This window comes from Pristiophorus japonicus, chromosome 18, assembly GCF_044704955.1.
Source record: "Pristiophorus japonicus isolate sPriJap1 chromosome 18, sPriJap1.hap1, whole genome shotgun sequence".
NCBI classification, from domain to species: Eukaryota; Metazoa; Chordata; class Chondrichthyes; family Pristiophoridae; genus Pristiophorus; species Pristiophorus japonicus.
The window spans coordinates 93,058,918-93,075,374 of record NC_091994.1 but is presented as its reverse complement, the minus strand read 5'-3'; the positions used below and the strand labels follow the sequence as shown (position 1 = coordinate 93,075,374).

General features: G+C 54.2%; 1 protein-coding gene across 3 annotated transcripts in view; it reads left to right on the top strand.

Annotated features, from left to right (window-relative positions):
* Positions 1 to 16,457, top strand: part of LOC139228892 (pleckstrin homology domain-containing family G member 5-like) — a 126,692-nt gene that overhangs the window by 59,804 nt on the left and 50,431 nt on the right. For all 3 annotated transcript variants that reach the window (XM_070860382.1, XM_070860383.1, XM_070860384.1), the window contains 3 exons: positions 2,564 to 2,718; positions 12,037 to 12,222; positions 14,403 to 14,573. In XM_070860382.1, coding sequence (XP_070716483.1) covers positions 2,564 to 2,718; positions 12,037 to 12,222; positions 14,403 to 14,573 — 512 coding nt within the window. The remainder of the gene's footprint in view (positions 1 to 2,563; positions 2,719 to 12,036; positions 12,223 to 14,402; positions 14,574 to 16,457) is intronic.

Here is a 16,457-nt window from a genome sequence, read left to right as displayed (position 1 = left end):
AGAGACGGGGGAGAGAGAGGGGACAAGGGGAGAGAGAGAGGGATAGGGGGAGAGAGAGAGGACAGGGGGAGAGAGAGAGGACAGGGGGAGAGAGAGAGACGGGGAGAGAGAGAGAGACGGGGAGAGAGAGAGAGACAGGGGGAGAGAGAGAGAGACGGGGAGAGAGAGAGAGGACAGGGGGAGAGAGAGAGAGATGGGGAGAGAGAGAGACAGAGAGAGAGGGGACAGGGGGGAAAGAGAGAGACAGAGGGCGAGAGAGAGGGAAGGGAGAGAGGGGGGTGGGAGAGAGAAGGGGAGAGGGAGAGAAGGGAGTGAGGGGGGAAAGGGAGAACTTACATTCCCACCTAGCTTTGTATCATCAGCAAACTTGGATATATTACATTTGGTTCCCTCATCCAAATCATTGATATAGATTGTGAACAGCTGAGGCCCAAACACTGATCCTTGCGGTACCCTACTAGTTACAGCCTGCCAACCTGAAAATGACCCGTTTATTCCTACTCTCTGTTTTCTGTCCGTTAACCAATCGTCAATCCACGCTAGTATAGTACCCCCAAACCCATGAGCCCTAATTTTGTTTAATAATCTCTTGTGCGGCACTTTATTGAATGTCTTCTGGAAATCCAAATACACCACATCCACTGGATCCCCTTATCTATTCTGTTAGTTACAACCTCAAAAAACTACAACAGATTTGTCAAACATGATTTCCCTTTCATAAATCTGTATTGACTCTGCCCAATTTTATTGTTATTTTCTAAGTGCCATGTATAATAGTCCTTAATATTAAATGTCCTTAATAATAGATTGTAGCATTTTCCCTACTACTGATGTCAGGCTAACTGGTCTGTAGTTCCCCGTTTTCTCTCTCCCTCTTTTCTTAAATAGTGGGGTTACATTTGCTACCTTCCAATCTGCGGGAACCTTTCTAGAATCTATGGAATTTTGGAAGATAACAACCAATGCATCCACTATTTCTATAACCACCTCTTTCAAAACCCTGGGATGTAGGCCATCAGGTCCAGTGTGTTTATCGGTTTTCAGACATAGGGAGAACTCCCTGCTCTAGTTTGAAATAGTGGCATGGGATCTTTTACGTTCATCTGAGAGGGCAGACGGGGCCTCGGTTTAATGTTTCAACTGACAGCGCAGCACGCCCTCAGTACTGCACAGGAGTGTCAGCCTGGAGTATGGGTTCAAGTCTCTGAAGTGGGATTTGAACCCACGACCTTCTGACTCAGAGGCGAGAGCACTGCCCACTGAGCCACAGCTGACACCTTCTGAGAGCCCAGAAACTACAGCCACGGGATCAGCAGATGGCCGGTGCCATCTCATTGGCACACAGGTGAGGTATGGCCTCTCCTTCTCCCTCTATGGGCCAGGCGTCCGGAATGGTAAACAGTCAGCTAGGTGCAATGCTCTGTGATACTGTTAACCTGGAACAGGGGGGCGTGGCTGAGCTCAGGACCCTGGGAGGGTGGTGGCATTGTTGGAATGAACATTGTTGGTCAGGCCTGGTCTCTTTCAGCATTCAGTCCTGAGGAACAATGTGGAGCCCAGATGCGTATCTGTCCTCTCCCGTCACAGATACTACCTGACGCAGCATTTTTTGGTTTCATTTCACTTTTTATTTAATGTTTGGTTTATTTCTGTTTGAGTGATAAAGCGGAGACCCCAGGAGCCAGATGGGCCGGGGATTCATTTACCTCTGCTGGTAGAACTGTCAGACAGAGCGGCGGTGACTGAAAAGAGGGAACGGGTTCACATTTACCCAGGTGGGGGGAGTTTATTATTGATAGTGAGATTCTTTAATAGGGGCTGGTGGTGTAACCAGAGAGAGCAGCTCCCATTCACACTGACATTGCGAGTGGGTCAACACAGACACTGCTGTGTCCCCAGAGCCTCAATCCCATCCCCCTTCCCGACGGGCACTGATCAGCCCGTGCTGATCCTGGATTATCCTGCCTGTTAAACCGGGAGAGCGGGGAAGGCGAATCAGCACTTTTACGGTGTTGTGCTGCTGAATTCTCCTAGAGATTAGCATTGAGGGTGCAGTGGAGTGTGAATAGTGTTGAGCGTGGACAGGAGCGATGTTCCCTTTAAGCTGCACGCACGCACGGCCACGCAATAATCTGCAAGGTACCGCGCAGGCCCCTCACAGGCTTTTCCATTGGGAATACTGCGCGTGCTGACAGACTGGTGCCTCGGTACTGCAGGGTGAGCGGTGACTGAGCTGCTGGGATCTGACGGGGGAGGTTATGGTGTGACTGCAGTGTGTCGCGCGCCCAGCAGCGGTGATTGATGTGAGATGGCAGAGAATTGGATTGTGCCGTGCCCCAATTAGCGATTCCATCAGTCGCTGGCCCCAGGGTCGCGCTGATTTCCGCTCTCCCGACAAGAGTCTGCTTCCTCGGGGGTCGGGCAGGAGATCGATACGCTGCGGCCCGAGGGCGTGTTTGTACCGAACGCTTCTCTGATCTGTTTCCAGGCTTGATGCAGGCAGAGGGAGCTTGCACTCTCTCTGGCTCCAGTTCTAAATACATTCTCTGTCTTCACTCCGCAGCCAAGCCCGGCAGTGAGCTGAAGGTGGAACAGGCCGTTAAAGAGTTCAAGTCATTGAGTCTACCCATCATGCGACCTTCGACAGGCAGCCCAGCATTGACCTGCGCCCCAGTGATGGACAGGATGGAGCAGGGGCGGGACAACCTGGACATGGGGGTGAGATACTCTTTCTCGTTAAGGATTGTTGCATGTTCTGGGATAGTCACCGAACACTGAACTGACAGAGGCTCAATCGTGACCCATATGGAAGGTCCGGGATCACCAGCTGGTGAATATGGTGTGAGCGCAAAGCCCCAGGTCCATCCTTGGTCTGTGTCGAGTTAGCCAGTTCTACCCGGGTGGCCACAATTAGCCTCAGTGCCCCGGGTTAGAGAGGGAGGATCAGCCCTGGGTTCCTGCACACAATGTGCGATCCTCAGAGAACAGGATCCGACTCAGCTGTGACGATGTGCACGGTCGAATATCCTGCCGACACTCACAGTCCAGGTTCACACGCAGAGAACGGGTATTTGAAGAGTTAGTGCCGATTGTCGGGATCTGTGGAAAGGGAGGGAGAGGAAGAGTCTACACCTTGACGGGAAAAATGGGCACTGGCACAATAAACAATCAGTTCCTATGGACTGGAGGGTAGCTAATGTAACACCACTTTTTAAAAAAGGAGGGAGAGAGAAAACAGGGAATTATAGACCGGTTAGCCTGACATCAGTAGTGGGGAAAATGCTGGAATCAATTATTAAAGATGAAATAGCAGCGCATCTGGAAAGCAGTGACAGGATCAGTCCAAGTCAGCATGGATTTATGAAAGGGAAATCATGCTTAACAAATCTCCTAGAATTTTTTGAGAATGTAACTAGTAGAGTGGACAAGGGAGAACCAGTGGATGTGGTGGATTTGGACTTTCAAAAGGCTTTTGACAAGGTCCCACACAAGAGATTAGTGTGCAAAATCAAAGCACGTGGTATTGGGGGTAATGTACTGACATGGATAGACAACTGGTTGGCAGACAGGAAGCAGAGAGTCGGAATAAATGGGTCCTTTTCAGAATGGCAGGCAGTGACCAGTGGAGTGCCGCAAGGTTCAGTGCTGGGACCCCAGCTATTTACAATGTACATCAATGATTTAGATGAAGGAATTGAATGTAATATCTCCAAGTTTGCTGATGACACTAAGATGGGTGGCAGTGTGAGCTGTGAGGAGGATGCTAAGAGGCTGCAGGGTGACTTGGACAGGTTAGGTGAGTGGGCAAATGCATGGGAGATGCAGTATAATGTGGATAAATGTGAGGTTATCCACTTTGGTGGCAAAAACAGGAAGACAGAATATTATCTGAATGGTGACAGATTAGGAAAAGGGGAGGTGCAATGAGACCTGGGTGTCATGGTACATCAGTCAATTAAGTTTGGCATGCAGGTACAGCAGGCGGTGAAGAAGGCAAATGGCATGTTGGTCTTCATTGCTAGCGGGTTTGCGTATAGGAGCAGGGAGGTCTTACTGCAATTGTACAGAGGCTTGGTGAGGCCACACCTGGAATATTGTGTTCAGCTTTGGTCTCCTAATCTGAGGAAGGACGTTCTTGCTATTGAGGGAGTGCAGCGAAGGTTCACCAGACTGATTCCCGGGATGGCAGGACTGACATATGAGAAGAGACTGGATCAACTGGGCTTGTATCCACTGGAGTTTAGAAGAATGAGAGGGGATCTCATAGAAACATATAAAATTCTGATGGGATTGGAGAGGTTAGAGGCAGGAAGAATGTTCCCATTGCTGGGGAGTTTCAGAGCCAGGGGTCACAGTCTAAGAATAAGGGGTAAGCCATTTAGGACCGAGATGAGGAGAAACTTCTTCACTCAGAGAGTGCTTAACCTGTGGAATTCTCTACCGCAGAAAGTTGTTGAGGCCAGTTCGTTAGTTATATTCAAAAGGGAGTTAGATATGGCCCTTGCGGCCAAAGGGATCAAGGGGTATGGAGAGAAAGCAGGAATGGGGTACTGAGGTTGAATGATCAGCCATGATCTTATTGAATGGCGGTGTAAGCTCGAAGGGCCGAATGGCCTACTCCTGCACCTATTTTCTATGTTTCTATGTTTCTATCATGTTAACGAATTCGACAGTGCAATCTCACTCACAATCTGGATGTATGTTTTCCTGAGGGAGTGAGTCCGGGACCCTTTCCCACTCGGGACCCTTGTCCACAAAAAACCTTTACAGGGATGGAATTTTCTGCGTGCCTAGAAAAAAGCTTATTAGGAGGAGAGAGGAAGTTGTTTTTGAGATGTGACATCTGGGTGGAAACCCCCCCCACTCCCCCCCCCACACCCCACACCCCACACCCCTACGGTAATTGGAGACAGGGAGCGGTTCACAAAACCGCAGCGACCCCTCCACACACGATAAATTTAAACAATCTGTTCATTGGAGACACACAATGCCAGTACTACCTGTCTCTCTCTCTCTCTCTCTCTGTTTCTCTCTCTCTCTCTCTCTGTGTCTCCCTCTCTAAACCTCTCTCTCTGTATGTCTGTCTCAGTCTGTGTGTGTGTGTGTGACTCTCTCTCTCTCTCCATTTCATTCTCTTTGATAGATTAGCTGCCATGTATACTGGGGTCACAGTGTAACATCATTTTGTACTTTCACTGACTGTTCCCGTGTCTCTACAATGTACCCGTGAGACTCGAAATTGTGCCCGTGAGACTCTATACTGTGTCAATAAGTCTATACTGTGTCCGTGTCTCTAAAATGTGCCTGTGAGTCTATACTGTGTCCGTGAGACTCTATACTGTGCCCCTGAGTCTATACTGTGCCTGTGACATTCTATAATGTGCCATGTCGGGGCACTGTAACCAGGGGAGACCCTTTCCTGAGATCAGCATGGGTATAAAGGCATCGAGTCCCTGGATGTCTCCTCAGGGGGTCTGGTCATTGCACACAAGCCTGATTGGAGCTGAATACTTGAGCTGTGGAACCAGTTGATTATTCACAGCCTGTAATATATAAACCCTCTGTGTCAGCCAGTCGCTATGGTTTTAGGTTCTGGCTGTTGTTTATTATTTGGGAGAGCCAGGGCTATTTCCTCATTCTTTGTATTCCCACGTGTGCCCTTCCCCTCCCCCTCCCACCCATTCTCTCCTCTGGGACTGGAGTCATATATAAGTCCAGACCGGGTAAGGAAGGCCGGTTTCTTTCCCGGAATGACATTAGTGAACTCGTTGGGTTTTTACCACAATCCAACAACTTCATGGCCACTTTTAGTGATAACCGGCCTGTTAAAACTGATTTGAATTCTCAAACGGCCTCGGTGGGATTTGAACTTACATTCTCTGGATTATTAGTCCAGTAACTGAACCACGACACTGACACACTATGATCCAATCTCCAGATTCGGTGCGGAATTTCAGGCCGATTCGTATCCTGCGCAACAACAGGAATGTTAGGTTCTTGAAGGGTTAACTGTGAGCGCAGTTTGAAACAGCAAGCGGCTGATCTGCAAGATTAGGTCGGCACACAGAGGGTTAACAGATGTCAGGGGAGGGCCCGGGGAGATTCCAGTGACACAGGAGTCTGGAGGCTGTTCTTTGCCCTCTCGTTACCCAACAACTGATTAACCTGCCGTCCAAATCGTACCTCATTCACTAAGTGTGAGCGTGCAGTGCTGCTCCTCTGGGTCTGTGTGTGTTTGGGCGATGGACCGGGCAGTCCACACCCTGCCACTCACCAGCTGCCATGTTCAGCTTGTATTCCCAAGCGTGGCAGGTACCGCACGCTCAATCGCTGAGCTCCTCCAACAGCAGCTTCAGATATCTGAGCCCAGCTCACGCCAGCGGTCAGTCGGCCCGCGGGCAGACGGAGGAGCTGGGCATATCCGGCCTGGTGGCAATGCGGGTTCAGCAATACCATGGCACGCCTGAGACCTTGGCTGCACGGACACTGCCGGCCGACTTGGAGGAAAATTCACTTGGCCGAACGCCCAGCCTTAAAATCCCAGCCAAAGCGGCAGGGATCGGCAAAGGACATCAGGTAAAGCAAACACTGGTTGTGGGTAATGGCTGGTGTGAGAGGTACAAGATACAGGCAACTCCTCCTGTCCTGGGATGAGTGCGCACGAGGTGATACCCACCTATGCTGATTCCAGATATCGATGGGACAGGCTCCCTTAGGAGACACTGCAAGCAGTTAATATTGATTCATGCAAATGCAGATTAGAGGGATTTCTTACAGAAAAGAACATTTTGGGATTCAGTATACGAACAATTTGAAACCTGACATGGTAAGCGGATCATCCTCGGAAGAAACAGGTGACCGTGGACCTGTTGCATGTTTCCCGCACACTCAGTGATCCCACGTGTGGACACTCGCATATCCAGTTGTCTTGTAAATCCGTACTCGGGCCGTTCACGGGCCCTACACCGACTGTACATGGACCGTACACGGACCGTACATGGACCATACACGGGCCGTACACTGACCGTACACGGACCATACACGGGCCGCACATGGACCGTACACCGACCGCACACGGGCCGTACACAGGCCATACACAGACCGTACAGAGGCCGGACACTGACCGTACACCAACCGTACGCGGGCCGTACAGTGACCGTACACCGACCATACACGGGTCATACACTGACCATACACAGGCTGTACACAGACTGTACATAGGCCGTACACGGGCCGTACATGGGCCATACACGGGCTGTACACCGGCCATACACGGGCTGTACATGGGCCATACATAGGCCATACACGGACCGTACATGGGCCGTACACCGATCGTACACGGGCCATACACTGAAATTTTGTTCCGTGATGTTCCTAGGCACGAGTTGTGATGATGCAGCGTGTGAAAGATAACGGTGATTAACCTTTGTGCTGTTCTCTGGAGCTTTCCCTGTGCTGGAAGGGTTCATTTGCACTTTCATTTCAGCACTGTCCTGTATTTAACCATTGCAGCACCACTGTCAGGATAAGTCTGTTTTCTCCCCTCCTCTCCTGAGGGTGCAAATACCTCACTGGTGTACAGGACCCAGGCTTCAGGTACCCTCAGGTACCTCACCCTATGTGGGGGTAGTGAGCTTGTTGGGGTTTGAACGATCTTAATGCACAGAACACTGTACAAGCTTTAGCCTCTTGTGTTGTGTTTGTGCATTAACCATTTCAGTATTATAAGGAACACAAGGTGTTAACACACTGCCATAGTCAGTGACCTCTGATCTTCAACATCTTCTGAAAGGATCTCTAACTAATTAACATAACGAGTTCATGTTATCAGTTGGGCTGTTAGTTAAGTCTCTTTAGTTAGTTGACCCTATTTATTGCGGAGCTAACCCTCTCTCTATCGCGGAGCTAACCCTCTCTCTATCGCGGAGCTAACCCTCTCTCTATCGCGGAGATAACCCTCTTTCTATCGCGGAGCTAACCCTCTCTCTATCGCGGAGCTAACCCTCTCTCTATCGCGGAGCTAACCCTCTCTCTATCGCGGAGCTAACCCTCTCTCTATCGCGGAGCTAACCCTCTCTCTATCGCGGAGCTAACCCTCTATCGCGGAGCTAACCCTCTCTCTATCGCAGAGCTAACCCTCCCTCTATCGCGGAGCTAACCCTCCCTCTATCGTGGAGCTAACACTCCCTCTATCGCAGAGCTAACCCTCCCACTATCGCGGAGCTAACCCTCCCTCTATCGCGGAGCTAACCCTCCCTCTATTGTGGAGCTAGCCCTCTTTCTATCGCGGAGCTAACCCTCTCTCTATCGCGGAGCTAACCCTCTCTCTATCGCGGAGCTAACCCTCTCTCTATCGCGGAGCTAACCCTCTCTCTATCGTGGAGCTAACCCTCCCTCTATCGCGGAGCTAACCCTCTCTCTATCACGGAGCTAACCCTTTCTCTATCGCGGAGCTAACCCTCTCTCTATCGCAGAGATAACCCTCTCTCTATCGCGGAGCTAACCCTCTCTATCGTGGAGCTAACCCTCTCTATCGTGGAGCTAACCCTTTCTCTATCGCAGAGATAACCCTCTCTCTATCGCGGAGCTAACCCTCTCTATCGTGGAGCTAACCCTCTCTATCGTGGAGCTAACCCTTTCTCTATCGCGGAGCTAACCCTCTATCGCGGAGTTAACCCTCGCTCTCCTGCTGATGAATTGATGACATTTGTCTGGTTATGGAGGTGAGGTTTCTCCTGCTGGCTAGCTCCTCCCCCTGCTGATAAGAACCATTTGGCAGCAGTAGGGACAAAGCTGCGGACAGACTTCATCAGCTCCAACCAGAGAGACCAGCATTTCTCCGTCTGATTCAGTTCAGCAGGAGCGGGTCGCGGCCGGGAACAAATCCTCTGCTTTGGGATTGTGAGGAACAGTCTCCCTCGTACTTCTGGCTCCATTCCTCTGTCCCCGATTCACTCGTTCCTCCCCTTGATTGCTCCCGGGATGAAGGGCTTCCCGGCCCCCGGGGGTGTGGAGCTGCTCAGAGTATCAGTGTGGCCGAGTTGGGATACTGTGGGTGTGATCAGTAACCCTGCCATCGGCCCCTGTCCAACAGGAATCGAGGTGAGGACTGGGGCGAAGAATTGGGATGGATTGTTGAAGGGTTCAGTAACTGTGTGTGGGGGGGAGAGGAGTCTGGCGGCCGGGGGGAGTCACTGCAACCCTGAAATGGACTGAAATGAATAGGATTTTATCTGTACAGAGCAGCTCAGAACTGTGTTTGTGTAGTTCAAGAGACGGACTCCAGTTGGTGGCCAGAAAAAAGAGCAGGGCAGCTTCAAACCCACCCGAACTGAGCCTCAAATCTTGGCAGTCTTATTGTGGGACGTTCTGGTTAGGGCAGCAGGCCCTTTAAATGGCCAGCTTGGAAAAGCATTGGCAGAGGGCCGGGGCAGGCGGGCAGAGTCAGCGAGCGTGGGTGCGGGGGCAGGGAGCAGGGAGCAGGGGGCTGGGGGCTGGGGGGAGGGAGCAGGGAGCGGGGTGGCAGGGAGAAGGGGGCTGAGAGCGGGGATGCGGGGGCAGAGTACAGGGGGCAGGGAGCGGGGGCCAGGAGGCACGGAGCAGGGGGCAGGAGGCAGGGAGCGGGGGGCAGGAGGCAGGGAGCGGGGGGCAGGGGTCAGGAAGCAGGGGGCAGTGAGCAGGGGGCTGGGGGGAGGGAGCAGGGAGCGAGGTGGCAGGGAGCAGGGGGCTGGGAGCGGGGATGCGGGGGCAGAGTACAGGGGGCAGGGAGCGGGGGCCAGGAGGCATGGAGCGGGGAGCAGGGGGCAGGAGGCAGGGAGCGGGGGGCAGGGGTCAGGGAGCAGGGCGCAGTGAGCGGGGGGCAGGGAGCAGGGGGCTGGGGGGAGGGAGCAGGGAGCGGGGTGGCAGGGAGCAGGGGGCTGGGAGCGGGGATGCGGGGGCAGAGTACAGGGGGCAGGGGGGCGGGGGCAGGGAGCGGGGGCCAGGAGGCACGGAGCAGGGAGCAGGGGGCAGGAGGCAGGGAGCAGGGGGCAGGAGGCGTGAAGCAGGGGGCAGGAGGCGGGGAGCAGGGGGCAGGAGGCGGGGGGCAGGGAGCGGGGGGCAGGAGGCAGGGAGCAGGGGGCAGGGAGCAGGGGGCAGGGAGCGGGGATGCGGGGGCAGAGTACAGGGAGCGGGGGCCAGGAGGCAGGGAGCAGGGGGCAGGGAGCCCTGGAGGGTGGAGGCAGGGGGCAGGGGGCCCCGGGGGATTGGAGCTAGGAGCAGGGGGCCCTGCAGGGTGGGGGCAGGGGGCAGGCGGGGGAGGCAGATGCAGAGGGCCAGGAGTTCAGAGCCGTGTGTCCACCTGCTCCCAGGAAGGCCATTGGTGTCCGTACCCTCACAATCACTCAGTGAGAATTTGAGCCTCGGTCTAGACTGGTAGCAGTGCAGCAGGGTCCCGGGTCCAGACTGAGTCAGAGAGGCTGATCGATCGTTGAGAAAAGAGTTAGTTTTTATTCCTGGATCTCAGTATTTGCTCTCATTGATTAGATTAACAGAAACCAATTCACTTTCTTTGTTCCTGATCTCCCAGTGCAAGTACAGACACTGTTGCCTCTGATAACCGATCTGGGCTGCTCCCTTGGGCTGGCGGGCTCCATCAAACAGAGCGACCGACGGACAGGGTCAGAGGGGCTGTGGTTCAGCACGTTCCTGAGATTAGTTCTCCTGTCACTGTTGATCTTTGGATGTACATGGCTTGGCTTTCGTGAACATTGTGCTGGACTAGTTACTGATCCAGACTCTGCTGAAATTCCTTGCCCACCACCTGACAAAGATCCTGACCCAACTCCTCAGCCCAGACATAAACGAGTCAGTCGTTGTGCCCATTTCACAAGCTGGAACGTTTCCTAATGCTGCTAATTATTCAGACCCCGCCCATGCTGTGGCACATCAACTCAGACCCCGCCCACTCCATGTCACTCCTGCTCAGACCCCGCCCACTCCATGTCACTTCTGCTCAGACTCCGCCCATTCAATGTCACTCTTGCTCAGACCCCACCCACTCTGTCACTCCTGTTCAGATCCCGCCCACTCAGTGTCACTCTTGCTCAGACCCCACCCATTCTGTCAATTATGCTCAGACCCCGCCCACGCAATGTCACTCCAGCTCAGTCGCTGCCCATGCCGTGTCACTCCTGCTCAGACCCCGTCCATTTTGTGCACAGGGATCTGAGCAGGAATGACACTGAGTGGGCGGGATCTGAGCAGGAGTGACACTGAGTGGGCGGGGTCTGAGCAGGAGTGACACTGAGTGGGCGGGGTCTGAGCAGGAGTGACACTGAGTGGGCGGGGTCTGAGCAGTAGTGACACAGAATGGGCGGGGTCTGAGCAGGAGTGACACTGAGTGGGCGGGGTCTGAGCAGGAGTGACACTGAGTGGGCGGGGTCTGAGAAGGAGTGACACTGAGTGAGCGGGGGTCTGATCCGGAGTGACACTGAGTGGGCGGGGTCTGAGCAGGAGTGACACTGAGTAGGCGGGGTCTGAGCAGGAGTGACACTGGGTGGGCGGGGTCTGAGCAGGAGTGGAATCCCTAGCTGATTGTCCCCTCCCTAACCCAGGGTACTGAGGGCAATTGTAGCACCAACAGTGGTGCTGCTGTGAGCTCGCTCAGTACAGGCTAGGGGGGCGGAGGGACTTTGGACTGCCCCTGATGTACTGATCAGGAAGAATCTCTATCTAATTTTTGTGTAATCAGATCTTCTATTAAGAACAAAACCAAGTGCTTCACATGCAATTAATTACTTTGAAGTGTAGCCAGTGTAGTTATGGCTCTTACAATACCAGGTCTGGGCGAGCATTTCCTTATGGAGCCATCCTGCGTGTCCCCTACCCTACTGTAACCCCACGCGTCTATACTGTGCACCCCATGCGTCTCATCCCCCTGTTCCCCCTCTCTCTGTCTGCCTCTCGCCCCCTCGCTCTCTCCCTTCCCCTTTCTTGCTCAGTCGGACACACTCACTGTCATTCACTCGCTCACTTTGCATGTTTTGTCTTTTCCAGGCAGTAGGCAGGCGGAGGAAGAATATGACGGAATTCCTGGGGGATTCCTCTATCCCATGTCCGGATTCCATCTCCCCACTCAGCTCCTCGTTGCCCAGCGGTGGCACAGACAGCTGGAAGAACCGAGCTGCCAGTCGCTTCAGCGGGCTATTCGGCTCTGGTGCCAGCACGGGGCCATTTGGCCGGGTAGGTGCTGATCCTTGGAGGGTGTAAGTGGGGGCACGAGGGGTGGGGGGGGTGGGGGGTTGCTGGGGTGAAGGGTGCACTGGGAGCCAGGAGGGGTTCTGAGGGAGGCCCTGGGGGGTAAGGGTGGGTGAAGGGGGCATGTGGGTAGGGTGAGAGGGCGTTGGTATGCCGGGAGAGGGATGAGTGTGAGGGGTGCGCCCGGGGACGAGGGGAGGGTGGTGCTTTGTGTAAGGGAGGCCTCAGCGGGTTGGGGTGTGTGTGGTCCTGGGGAGGTCGGTTGGGGGGGGGGGGGGCAGGGGGGTTGGAGTGTGTGTGAGGGGGGGAGGGGAGTGTGTGCTCTGTGTGAGGGATGCGCCCGGGGATGGGGGGTTTGTGAGGGGGCCCCGGGTGGGGGGGGGGGCGGTGGTGAGGGGTCCGGTTGTGTGGGGGTTGGGGCCGGTGGTGAGGGGGCCCGGGTTGGCGGGGGGGGGGGGGTGAGGGGCCCCGGGTGGGGGTATGAGGGTGTGTGAGGGGGGGGGGGGGGAGGGGTATGTGTTATGGTGGCCCGGCTGTTTGAAAGTCAGCCCATGTTGGGGAGAGGCACACAGGCGGCTGCAGCCCAGGCCCAGAGCCCTTGGGGCCCTCGTTCACCGTGAGGCACTGCTGAGTGCGGGCACCAGTGAGCAATGAATGGGTGAGGGAAGCGAGTGTCCAAAGGCTCGGCCAGGACCAGTGCTGCCCCTTTGGGCCGTCCGGGAGCTCGCTGTCCCCTGGCGCTGGGGGCCGTGAGTGAGCTGCACTGTCTGGCTCGGTGCCCCTGTGATTGATGGTGGGATGGGAGGGGGCGGATTCCACTCTCTGTTATGCAGTTTCTGTGGCTCGTGCAGCGCCAGGTGGGGAGCAGAGCAGTGAGAGAAACCCAGTGAGCCTGCGATACACTGGCACGTGTGGCAAACAGCTGCACGCAGCCTCACTGCAGGGGGTGCAGGGGCCGGGAACTGCACCATGCACCCAGTGAGAGGAGAGAGAGAGAGACCACCCAGTCACAGCCCATGGAGGGGGCAACACCCACATGGGGTAAGCGTGGAGTCATCTGCAATCTTGCTATTTACAGTGTCGCTGGGGACATCTTGGGTGGGTTTTGTTTGTTGCCTTGGGAGCTCCCAAATTCGGAGCATCATTAAGAGCTCATGCTGCTCCCCAGATTCCCAGCCCAGCGTAGGACTGAGCCGTGCCCACCAGCAGGGCGCCAGGGCCCGGCCCCCGCTCCCTCCTCAGTTCATTGATCGCGTCAATTGAGCCCAGTGCCCTTGGGTTAGAGAGGGGAAATCCGCCAGTGTTCCTGCCCCCCAGCACTGCCCACTAACCCCTGGGTTAGAGCGGGGAAATCAGCCAGGGTTCCTGCACCCATCACTGCCCCAGTGACCCCTGGGTTAGAGAGAGAGGGAAATCAGCCAGCGTTCCTGCCCCCCAGCACTGCCCACTGACCCCTGGGTTAAAGAGGGGAAATCAGCCAAGGTTCCTGCACCCATCACTGCCCAGTGACCCTGGGTTAGAGAGAGAGGGGAAATCAGCCAGTGTTCCTGCTCCTGATCACTGCCCAGTGACCCTGGGTTAGAGAGAGAGGGGAAATCAGCCAGGCGTTCCTGCCCCCCAGCACTGCCCACTGACCCCTGGGTTAAAGAGGGGAAATCAGCCAGGGCTCCTGCTCCTGATCACTGCCCAGTGACCCCTGGGTTAAAGAGGGGAAATCAGCCAGGGCTCCTGCTCCTGATCACTGCCTAGTGACCCTGGGTTAGAGAGAGAGGGGAAATCAGCCAGTGTTCCTGCTCCTGATCACTGCCCAGTGACCCCTGGGTTAGAGAGAGAGGGGAAATCAGCCAGTGTTCCTGCTCCTGATCACTGCCCAGTGACCCCTGGGTTAAAGAGGGGAAATCAGCCAGGGCTCCTGCTCCTGATCACTGCCCAGTGACCCCTGGGTGCTGTGTGTGGCTGTTGATTCAGGACAAATTCAAACTCCGTGGTGATGCCCCATGGTGAAACAGCCCATTGTCTGGGCTCAGCTGCGGTATTGGAAGGCAGCCAGTGCACACAGAACCCAAATCTGAGCGCAAGTCAGCGCTTTCAGTGCAGGGGGTGAGGAGGCTGTCTGTGTCACCCTGCCCTGACCAACTGTTCATCCTGTCTGTGTCTCTCTGCAGGAAATGGATAAAATGGACCTGTTGCAGAGCAAGCTTCACACCTACAGCATGTTTGGACTGCCCAAGATGCCAGCGCAGCTGCGATTCGACCAGGACTCTTGGGAGGAGGAGGAGGAGGAGACCAGCTTGTACCTCGAGGGGTCATGGCAGGAGATCATCGAGGCTCCCGAGGTAAACCTGCTAACCGGATCAGCCAGGACTGTGGCTGGGCACCCTGGGGTGCTGGGAGTCTGAACATTAAATCAAACACAGAGCTCCCGACACTGGGAGTAACAGCTCCCCCCACCCCACCCCCCCCACTCCACAGGCACGCCAGATAACTCCTCCCAGTGGCCATTCTTGCTGTGTGAGCCCAGTGAGTGTCAGCAGGATATTCTACTGGGAGTGCATCACAGCGCTGCCTGATTCTGACCTCACCCGATATGCGGACACGCACTTTCCAGCAAGGGTTCAGGAACAGGAATCCTGACTAAGATGGGTATTGAGGCTAGTTGCACTATCCCAGCTTTCGAACACTGTCTGTACAGTACACCAGCACTGCATGGGTAAACCCTGCTACACTTGCACTGTTCACTCAATTTAATCATCTTTAAAGGTAAGATAAGTGATGATTGTGTGCAGTTTAAAAATAATTTTTGAGCATGAATTTAGCAATTTATGCAGTAATTACAGTGATCCAGCTGGTCTTCTGTGATTTAAATATTTCACTCACAGAATTATGCTTTCGAATGGTTTTGCCTCACTGTGAATTTTTAATGTATTCATTAGTTTATTTTGGACTTTGAATTGAAAGTTTATTGTGGAGAGCCCTCGTGACATTGCAGTGTTAGTACCGCTGTTCCGTGTTTGGCACAAGGATATCTGACAGACCTGCCCCTTTAAGAAATGCCACTTCCTGTTGAGTTTGCACTATCAGATTTAAGTCTGTGCAGAGCTCTGTCAGATTTGAGCTATCTGCAGATTAACGACACTTCCTCATTGAATTTCATCACATTTCTAATTCCTCATTTCCCTGGGTCATGTGGTGAATGACACGTGAGTCAGATAACCCTGCGCTGAGCTCAGTGATAGTGAACCTCTTACCCAGCTCACTGAACTCCCTGTTAATCCAGCTCCTCCATTTCCACTGTGTGCAGGCGGGGGATGGGCCAAGCACAAAGCTCCAGTCTCCCACATCACATTTTACCCTTGTTTGCTTCGACACCCTCTTCTCCTGGTACAGGTTGCACCAACTCCGCCATAGCTGGGTATGGCCCCCACAGACTCTCACCACCCCACCAACCCCCCCTCCCCAACACGGCGACTCCTCCCCTCCCCCCCCCCGACTACCTCCCCAACCAACACCCCCTTGCCCCCACCAATTCCTCCCCCACCAACTACCCACACCCCTCCCCCCACCTCCTCCCCCCACCAACTCCCCACAGGGGCATGGATCCCACAGACACTGACTCTCCCTGGGGTACAGGTCCCACAGACACTGACTCTCCCTAGTGTACGTGTTCCACAGACACTGACTCTCCCTGGGGTACAGATCCCACCGGCACTGACTCTCCCTGGGGTACGGGTCATAAGAACATAAGAATTAGGAATAGGAGTAGGCCATCTAGCCCCTCGAGCCTGCTCTGCCATTCAACAAGATCATGGCTGATCTGGCCGTGGACTCAGCTCCACTTACCTGCCCGCTCCCCATAACCCTTAATTCCCTTATTGGTTAAAAATCTATCTATCTGTGACTTGAATACATTCAATGAGCTAGCCTCAACTGCTTCCTGGGGCAGAGAATTCCACAGATTCACAACGCTCTGGGAGAAGAAATTCCTTCTCAACTCGGTTTTAAATTGGCTCCCCCGTATTTTGAGGCTGTGCCCCCTAGTTCTAGTCTCCCCGACCAGTGGAAACAACCTCTCTGCCTCTATCTTGTCTATCCCTTTCATTATTTTAAATGTTTCTATAAGATCACCCCTCATCCTTCTGAACTCCAATGAGTAAAGACCCAGTCTACTCAATCTATCATCATAAGATAACCCCCTCATCTCCGGAATCAGCCGAGTGAAT